This window comes from Pseudorasbora parva, chromosome 10 (genome assembly GCF_024679245.1).
Source record: "Pseudorasbora parva isolate DD20220531a chromosome 10, ASM2467924v1, whole genome shotgun sequence".
Classification (NCBI taxonomy): domain Eukaryota; kingdom Metazoa; phylum Chordata; class Actinopteri; order Cypriniformes; family Gobionidae; genus Pseudorasbora; species Pseudorasbora parva.
Window position 1 is genome coordinate 39,943,586 of NC_090181.1, and position 10,279 is coordinate 39,953,864.

General features: G+C 38.7%; 2 protein-coding genes across 2 annotated transcripts in view; both read left to right on the forward strand.

Annotated features, from left to right (window-relative positions):
• The window catches only part of si:dkeyp-110a12.4 (pancreatic secretory granule membrane major glycoprotein GP2), a 9,350-nt gene extending 7,278 nt beyond the window's left edge, over positions 1-2,072 (forward strand). The window contains exons 8-9 of the mRNA XM_067454713.1: positions 629-743; positions 1,021-2,072. Coding sequence (XP_067310814.1) covers positions 629-743; positions 1,021-1,193 — 288 coding nt within the window. The 3' untranslated portion in view covers positions 1,194-2,072. The remainder of the gene's footprint in view (positions 1-628; positions 744-1,020) is intronic.
• A 725-nt stretch (positions 2,073-2,797) lies between these two features.
• On the forward strand, positions 2,798-9,257 carry fbxo30a (F-box protein 30a). Its single transcript, XM_067456118.1, has 3 exons — positions 2,798-2,956; positions 4,750-6,820; positions 6,925-9,257. The coding sequence occupies exons 2-3, from the start codon at positions 4,796-4,798 to the stop codon at positions 7,126-7,128; spliced, it is 2,229 nt and encodes a 742-aa protein (XP_067312219.1). The 5' UTR covers positions 2,798-2,956; positions 4,750-4,795; the 3' UTR covers positions 7,129-9,257.
• Positions 9,258-10,279: the final 1,022 nt, after the last annotated feature.

The window sequence follows — 10,279 nt, forward strand, 5'->3', positions numbered from 1 at the left end:
TAACAGATGCCGTGATTAAGAGATAATCAGTGTTATTCACTTCACCTGTCATAATGTTATGCCTGATCAGTGTATATCATGTAATTCTGAAAAAAAAAAAGTCTGAATTGTTAGACAACAAGTTGCAATTACCTTTTTTATTTTTTAATCAGTGGCGGAAACAAGCTTCCATACTTTACTGCCACGGGAGATTAATTTAATGCATCCTTGTTAAATAGATTTAATACTGTATTATATTTTGACCTCAAACTTTTGAACAGTAAAAAACCTAATGCTTATCCAACACCCATCAAAGTTATTTTGTGGCATTATGATTATGAATCTGTCAAGGTAAATAAAATGCAGGAAAATCCCATTAAAGTACTATAAAATACCATAAAAGTAGTCCATATAACTTGTTTACAATACATATCCTAACTCTGATAAAGTTAGTTTGGAATCCTGCACTTTGTATCCTTTTTTGGACTTGCCAAATTGAATCGCCAACATAAACATCTTATGTTCCACAGGAAAAAAACATGCAAATGTAACATGAGGGAGAAATATAGGGGTGAACTTGGTGAACTTTTCCTTTAGAAGTTGAGAAACATTGTTTGAATCTTAGTAACTTTAAACCCTTGGATCACAGAACTGCTCTGCTGAAGATGTATCAGCAAGGACACGCAGGGATGTTACATCGTCTCACACGGTCTCATATGGACCAATCAGAAGGCTCAAAGCAAACATGGAGAATAATAATCTGAGTAAGTCTTATGAACTCTTACCATACTTATCAACAGTGTTACGGGTAACGCATTACAAGTAACTAGAATTACGTAATCAGATTACTTTTTTTCAAGTAACTAATAATGTAATGCATTACTTTCAGCCCAGTCCAGGTGAGAAAAAGTAACGCAATTAGTTACTTTTTAAGGGAGTAACACATTACTTTAATATAGTACTGTTCAAAGTAACCTTTACCAACACTGCTCATCATTGTACTAAGACCTTTTTTTAATTCTATTTGAAAATCTCTTCCAGGTTTAGATATGCCCTCTGTCGAAACCTTTGTGTTGGGTGGTCTGCTGTTCATCCTGATTGTCATCACAGGTGTTTTTGGGAAACTCTGGCTGAGGAGCAGAAACTCGTATCCGACCCAAGAGGCCCAACTCACCCTCTCCAACATCCACCATATCTCAGAGGTGGCCAGCTAACCTGGGATCTCAAAAACACAGTGTTGTATTAAATATGTTGAATTTCAAAATGTTTTATGCTAACCTGTAGTCCATTTTATGGTAGGTCTTTTATTGTGAAATAAATAAAATGCGTTTTGAATTTCTAACAGCTTACTTGCTACACATATAGTGTTCAAATGGATGCATTGAGACATTTTGTGGCTCATTCTCTTGATGAACTGACATGAATTGACTCCATGCAGTTAAACATCACCACCAGCAGATTCAAAGATACTGGTCCGAAATTACATAACTACTCTCTTGCGTGGGAACCTATTTTTTGTAATTACTTAACATCCGCTAAAAAAAAATTACATTCGAGTGCAGTATGAATAATCTGGACGAACTACATTCGTCATACTGTCATTAATAATAATAATAATAATACATTTTATTTATAATGCACTTTATATTAAACAAAATCTCAAAGTGCTACTGAATTTATTTTAGATGTATTAAAATTCATTATCATGTGACCTACCTGCATCAGTTCCACCGGTTCATTCATAAATCCTCTCCCTTGGCCTCATGGGATAGTAAAGTGTCCATCGTATGCACACTTCAGAATCTCTCCGGCTGTAGTTGGTCATCTGGGAACTTTTTGCCTACTACTGTGAGTAGCCTATACTGCGTGTGAATTTGGACATACTTTTGTCGCATACTGTTTTTCATCTACTGTATAGTGTAGTGAAAATGTGATTTGGGAGCAGCCTTAGTTTGTCTAACGCAATAACATTTGTTCAGTTTTAAGTGAGATTTAAGTGAAATATTTAAAAGGTCTCTATACATCATTAAGTTTTTTTTTTACTATAGTTCTTGCTTCGAAAACCAAAAGGTTAAGTTGATATTTGTATAACAATTGTTAGGTTTTAAACATACGGGGTTGTGACTTACTATTGGTAATGAATTCTAATGAATAGAATTCTATTCTATTCTATTAATAAAAATCTATCTAATTGTTCAAACTATTGCTTTTGTTATGAAAAATAGTTGCCAACTGACACATTTAAAAACTGCCATTTTCATAGTTGCATGAATTAATTACCAGGACAGTTTAAAAATGTCTCCATTTAATAATAGCCTACTCACTGAAGAGCATAAATTAAAAGATAAATTAAAAGTAGGTGTTCATGTCCTGAAGCATGTTGAAAACAACTTCTGAGAACTTTTGGAGTGATATCCTCACTAAAAATCAGCCAGATCATACGTTGTCTTAAATCTTTATCAGCAGGTGTATGTGGGGGCAAGGGTAAAGAGTATACACATAAATAATTGTTTCAAATATGTATGAAAACCATTGTGTCAGGATAACATAAGCTTTGTGTGTGTGTGTGTGTGTGTGTGTGTGTGTGTGTGTGTGTGTGTGTGTGTGTGTGTGTGTGTGTGTGTGTGTGTGTGTGTGTGTGTGTGTGTGTGAAGAGACTTCCTTTGAAAAACAAACAAAACAAACAAAAAAACAAAAAACAATTGAAGGACATAGTTATCATACTGGGGTGCTATACCATATGATACTCCAAAATACTGAAAGCTGTGGCTGTACATCATGGTACTTTGTGTTTGTGTGTGTCTTGGTCTGGTATAGTCTCCGCCCATCTAGGGCCTCAGTTATATCAATACAGCGAGACACAGATTTCAACAGAAACTGACAGACAGCAGTGGAAACATCATCTCTGTCATTATACTCGATGAAATATTAACAATAAAACACTATCAAACAACTGAAGACTCGTCACAGATTAACGGTAAGACACTTGCATGTATGACACAACTCTTAACGTTACTTTGACTGTTTCCTCACCGGCTCCAACGAAATAGACCCGGTTCGTTGTTAAAATAGCAAAATACGTGTTTTTATTGTTTTGCTTTTTTTAAAAACATGATATATGTTGTCAGTCTACGACGTTTATTAATAGCGTATGTGTGTCGTTTATCATGCAGTTCGCGGCTATGCTAATGCTAAAGGTTTTGTGATTGTCAGTTTAACGAATTAAAACATCGTCCTGTCATACTACAATCATAAAGATGTATGATGAGGATGGTTCGTTTGCGTTACATCGTTGATTATCGATTTATAGGAGATCATTGTACTGTCAGGTTTATATTGTCAGTCGTCGTACTTCAGTTTGGTTAACGTTACAACAACAAAAGCTGCATCAGGTTTCGTCAGGAGTTTGACTGGATTGAGCTCGATGCATCTGTAAAACATGTTTGGCATCATGTCATATTTGAGTAAAATTTCGTGTTTTGTGTCATATAACGTTAGTTAGGATAGGATCTGGAGTCATGTCATATTTGGGGTCGTGTTAGGAGCATTAAGCGCCACAGGTTCAAGACCCTTTATGATTTGGGGTCACTTTTTCGGCAGTTGAGTAACGTTAGTTTTAAAAAGAATGAGATTTAATTTATTTGTTTTTCCATGTCAGTTACAGTAACGTTATAAGCACAATACACATCACACACCTCAAGCAGAAGCAGAGTATAGAGGCAGAGTAATATATTACAATTTCAATTGTACTTGATTTATTTTGTGTTTTACTGGAATAGATATATCATCTGCTTTCTGAAAGCCTCATTTTCCGATCATATACGTCTGCAGACTATCAAATTGAATTGTGATAGGGTTTTTAAACATATGTTTTGTATACTAAAAACCAAAAATGGCTAATAATTGTCAGTTGTGCAAGTTTGAATGGTCCCAAAAGTTCTTGCACAAAAAAATTAGCCTAATTCTGTACACATTGTTGAGCCCCACTAAGACTGAAATCCTCAAGTCATGTCACGTTTGGGACTATTTTGACATTCTGAAAGCATGCTGTCTGTTGTTGTAAGTATGAGTGATTGCTTGAGCAACTAGATAATATTGAAGATACCAAACAGACACCTAAGTGTTCAAAAACATCCTCAGATGTGTTTTGTTGTTTCAGAAGCAGTCATCACAAGACATGCGGCAGGCTTACACGCCGAAATTGTACACAAATATTTCGCAATGTTTATGCCCAGCTGGTATTACGAGGACTATGTTGAAAGTCAGATAATTCAATGCTTACACCACAATATGACAGACCCCCCCCTAATTTACCCCAACTGACTCAGGCGGTTTGCATATAGGTCATGCCGGCTGAGTCTAACTGCGTATGTCCAGCCAAGCCCAGTCATGTTGGAGTGAGAGAAGCTTCTTAAATTACATTGCAAGGTCTTTATGGAAGTGTTTCTTTTGAGTGTAAGCCATGTCTGATTCCTGTAACATACTGTTCAGAAACAAGGGGTCATGTTCCATCTCAGTCCTCGAAGAACTGGCGTGACTGTGCAACATAAGGAGAGTTGTGAAATTGGCAATGCAATGGTTTAGTGATTTGGTAAACACTGCTAGAGGGCAACTGGTTCTGATTTACACTTATCCCTTTTAAGACAGTGGGACTTTCCACATGAATGGCATGCATAGATGTTAAGACACGTGATGTTATATACAAAGACACCCCACATGGGTACCCAAAATAAGATCGTGTCTAACGGTCTGTTTTCTTTTCTTCCACAGTGTTTGCCATTGCCTCTCTGAGTTAAGCGACTCACTAATATTTTCAATGGAGGAGCTTCATATCCATTGCCTGAAATGTGTCAACCGCCGATGTATGATAAGACCGGAGGCTAGCATTTCCTGTGACCTCATGGGTTGCCCTCTTGTGTGTGGGGCGGTTTTCCACTCATGCAAACTGAATGAACACCGCTTACTGTGTCCGTATGAAAGAGTCCCATGTCTGAACCGTGGATTCGGATGTCCGTTTACCCTTGCCAGGGTCAAAATTGCACAGCACCTTGAAACATGCCCAGCCAGTGTTGTGTGTTGCACCATGGAATGGAATCGATGGCCTGTGAGTTATGCAGATCGCAAGTCCTACGAGAACTTGAGTAAGGAGGTTTTTGATGTGGAGCAGCTCGACATGGCTTTGGCCCTCCAGGATCAGCGAATGTTGTTGGAGTCACTTAAAGTTGTGACCACTGTGACAAAAGCTCTGAAAGAGCAAACTCAGGACAATTCCAGCCCTAAGGAACTGGATCTGGAAAAGGGGTTGATTGAAATGAGCGATGAACCATATGGTGGACCTTACACAGCTTCAGTGGAAGAAAGTAGAAGCTTTGCTGCCACTTTGGACATTCTCTGTAGTGCAAAGAATATTGACTTGATTGTGAACAATCTTAATGGTGAAGAACAGAATGGAGCTTGCAACATTGTCAGGAATGGGGATGGAGACTCAAGGAACTGTGCAACAAAAGAAAGTGACACTGATTCAGATTCTGATCTGGGAGCTGTAGGTGGAGCCGACTGCCCTTTTCCAGTAGACCCTGAAGACGAAGGAGAAGATTGGTTGGAGACCAATGGATGTGGTGAATCTTCCGAAGAAGAAGGTGAAGTGAATGGTGGGATAGAACTCAGTGGACTTCATAATGAAGTGGATGTTAACAACCAGGTCAGACTTGAAAGGATCAATGGTTCTTCAAACTTTAGGCAGGTTTTACCTGATCATTCCATACCTGTTTTAGCACAGGATCCAGAAATGGCCCACTTGCCCCAACTACCTCTTCCTTTGCCCATCCCTCTGCCAAACCTGATGCACAACAATGTTCTGCACTATTTGCCTTTCAGAATTGAGGACCGATGGCTGGAGCGCAAGCTGGACAATCTTCAGGTACTCAGGGGCATGAACTTGTTTACAATTAACAGTCGAAGGACTCTTTTATCTGACCCCTATTTATTCAAAGCCAAGATGGAGGACAAGGCGGTAGACACATCTGACCTTGAGGTGGCAGATGATCCAATGGGTCTCCACGGCATTGACCTCATCACTGCTGCTTTGCTCTTTTGTTTGGGGGACTCACCCGGAGGAAGGAGCATCTCGGACAGCCGCTTTGTAGACGGATATCGCATTGACTTTGGCACACAGACCTTCTCGCTCCCTTCTGCCATACTGGCTACCAGCACCATGGTAGGTGACATCGCCTCAGCATCTGCCTGTGACCACGCCAGTCCACAACTCTCCAACCCCAGTCCATTCCACACCCTCAGATTAGACCTTGTTCTGGAGTGTGTGGCTCGCTACCAGACCAAACAGCGCTCAATGTTCACCTTTGTATGCGGGCAACTGTTTCGCAGGGATGAGTTCTCTTCCCATTTTAAGAACGTCCATGGGGACATCCATGCTGGCCTTAATGGTTGGATGGAGCAAAGGTGCCCGTTGGCGTATTATGGATGCACCTACTCGCAAAGAAGGTTCTGCCCTTCGGTACAGGGTTTCAAAATAATCCATGACCGACACCTGGGCTCATTTGGAGTGCAACCTGGGTTAGTAGCTTGTCCCAATGAGCGTCTTTCCAGAACTGACATCTGCCAGTTTAGGACTCACTGTGACCACCTTAGTGACCTGCCCTTTGAGTTACTCCAGCACATAGCAAGCTTCCTGGATGGCTTTAGCCTGTGCCAACTTTCCCGAGTGTCTTGCACTATGAGGGACGTCTGTGCCAGTCTTCTTAAATCCCGTGGCATGGTGGTCCTGCTCTGGAATAAGACAAAGCGAGCTGATGGAACCTCATCCTGGCAGATACAAGACAAGGTATTCAGAGAGTATTCACCTTGTCATTATAACACCTAAAGATAATATAAAGCCTAAAAAGCTATTTGTTAACATTCTACATTATTGATGTTTTTTTGTTTTAGGTGTGGCGGTTCAGTACAGCGTTTGACACTGTGAACGAGTGGAAGTTTGCCAACATTTCCAGCATGGCTGACCACCTCAAGACGTGCAAGTTTAACACAATAACACGGAGAGAAGAAGCAGTCCCGCTCCCATGCATGAGTTTTACAAGAGAACTTACGAAAGAGGGACGCTCTCTACGTTCTGTGCTTAAACCGGTGATATAGACTGTAGACAAATGCAGCAGAATTCATTTTATAATACAACATGCCTTATGTGTTTTGGTAAACAGCAACATAATCATTAAATGAGCTTTAACTTAATAACCCACTTTTAAAAGTGATGAAACAATATCTACCTGTTGTATTGATGATGGTTGTGCTGTCTTGTGTTTTTGATACAATATATTCAGTTGTTTTTGTGTTTGTTTTTTTTTACAAATTCATTGCTTTGTTGAGATATGTAGCTTCAAACCAGAAACACTGAATTGTTTAATGGTGATGACCAAATTGAAAATCATTGTCTGCATTTTTGTAAATCAAGAATACAGGATGTGTGGGTTACTAGAATGTAGGTCAGTGATTCTCAACTGGTTTTATTTAGACATAACCTATATGTACTGTTGCCTTGTTCATTCAAACAATCCCTTTTGGCATTTAATTTGACGTGAATTTGCTCCAAAATACAGTTTGATTGAATGTAAAGCAGAAGATTTGGGAAGCATCCTCCATTTATAAGTCTATTTATTTTACTATCCTACCTATACAGGACTAAAGGGTTATTTGCATTTGAATCTATGCATTTAGCCCTGTTTTTCCCACTGCTGTTCCAAAACAGAGCTGCAAACCTCCAGTTGAGAACCATTGATGTAGATTTTAAAAAGTCTATAAAAAGTCTTAGACATTTTTCCTTTTAATCAATCTGTCAGAACTAACACGTAAGTCCTTTCTCTGAGAAGCTTTATACAATATAATGTTTGATTAACAAACTTCCGGAGGAGCACATTTAATCAATTCGATTTGCACGACAGGAGCTGTATAAACACTAGACTTACCTCTGTCCCACAACAGTTTTCCAGCATCCCTCCACCACTCCATCTCCTCACTCCTAACTCTTCCTATCCCAGTCTGGGGTGGGGTGGGGGGTAAACTCGTGCCAATTCTGAGTTTGGATCCCTACCCTCGAACAGCACGCCAAACATGCATAACCTTTACTCTATCTGATTATATGTAAGTGTGAATTTGTGTAAAATAGTACTTGATACTGTCACACATGACATTTCCAGTGGTCATCCTCTGTGTCTTTTAAAAAGTAAACAGAAACACATACGTGTGTTTGAGCTATGTTAATGGCGTGTGCCGATTGACAAATTACTTTTTACAATCTTTCTGATTGTGAGTCATTGCACAAAACCTGCTGGACAGGTACAAGACTTCAGCTGTAGCCTGTCAGGATGCTTCGGTTGCACACTGTGCATGTGCAGATGTGTCTCAGGGGTTTAACATGAAGCACATGCCATTATAGAGTTTATCTCTGAGAAACTTGATTTGAGCTTGTGATTCTTCCACTTTTATTTGACATTGAGTTTACGGTTCAGTTTTACTGTATCTTTTCATGTGTGCAGTTACAATGTACAGTTTGTTAACATTCTGAAATGTTGCTTGCAATATTTTCATCTGGAGAGAAAGCAATTATCTCAACCTTGTTTTTAGGTTAAACTGAGCTTTTTTAAGGAATTAGTTGTGTGATGTTTTACTCCATGTTTTTATATGACAGTCCTATTTGACTTGAGTGATGAAAATAGAGCATCATTTTGAAAGAGTTTCTGAATTATCTCTTTTTAGCATTTTTAAACTCAAGTCATAAAAAAAAGATTATTTTTAACTATTGGAGCTTCCACCCCCCTCCCCCCGAAGAAACAATGCATTCATATATTGTGCAAACAGTGTGGGAGCCGTTGTTTTGGTTTTGAAGAATTGTTTGAATAAATTGAAATATATTTACTCTAGGTTTTCCAGCCATATAGCCTATATATCATTGTGTGAGGGGACTCAGGTATTTAAAGAAGAGTTGTGGAAAAGGTTCTGTGGTTTGTGGTTTTCATTGTATTTTTACTTTTGAAAGTTAATGTACAGCCAATTCACTCCCATTTACCCTGACACTTTTGCAATACAGTTTTCATATTTGTGATCTTTGTGATGATGTTCATGACCTCATGCATGTCTCCAAGCCCCCTTTTCTATCATAAAAACAAAAAAAGCTGTCTGTCTTGGTTATTTAACATACAGTTGTTTCATATGTATTATTATTTGCATTTTTTAAATATTATTTAATAAAGTTTGAAGAAATAAAGGTTGCCGGTGTGGTGTTTTATTAAACCTCAGATATGCAGCCAAACAAGTGTTAAATTTAAAATAAAGTCGTTAAGCAAAGCTGACACAGAAATGAATATTCCAGTTTGACATCAATTATGTTATGGGGGCATGATACTTTTCTTCACTAATTACTTTGCCATTTTTTAACCATTGAAATATTAAAAGTAATCTAATAAGTAATGAATCCACATTTTCACTTAAGTGCATGACGTCTGATTTTACTGATTATATTTTATAATGAAATCTCTCATTTTTGTTTGCGGAGTGTTTTACCACTAGGTGATGCTGCTGCAATTGAGAACCCAACTCCTCAGTTCTTTTTCACAGCACATTTCCTAATATAAACGTCCAATACCAATTCCTAAGACAACACTTAATGTTAATTAAAGTAGCTTTTGAATAGCATATTTCACCATTCACAAGACCATACCCACAGCACTATAAATTCTCCTTTTCAGACTCTATTTGCGTATAATTTCGCCTCTGCACAAAGCACAGGCATAGCCGGTGAAGAAGAAAAAAACATTAATGCCTTGAACCGAACCGGGGCTGAGGGGGCTCATCTGCTTCAGTAACCGATTGAAAATGGCCTTTTACAGCAAATATCTCAGGAGGGTTTTAGACAGACAGACCAATACAACAACAACAACAGTCACCAGCAGGGGCGTAGCACCAAATTTTGGGCCCTGGGTACAAGCCATCTTGCTGGGCCCCCGTACCATGTATGTGTATGTATAGAAAACGGACTTCCCTGCCTTGGGCCCTGGTTACTCAGTACCCTTTATCCCCCCAGTCCCACGCCCCTGGTCACCAGGTATCTTTAGCTAAACAACGTTTTGGAAGCAACAATGTTCTTCAACAGTGTTCCTTTAACATCTTTGGAGAGTATTAATATATTTGACAGTTTTTGAGCCTTTGAAGCTGTTTAATCCTGAAATAAATTATATTTTTGTTAGCAACATCTGCTTTGCATTATAATTAGCCTATTATGTAATACAGTAAT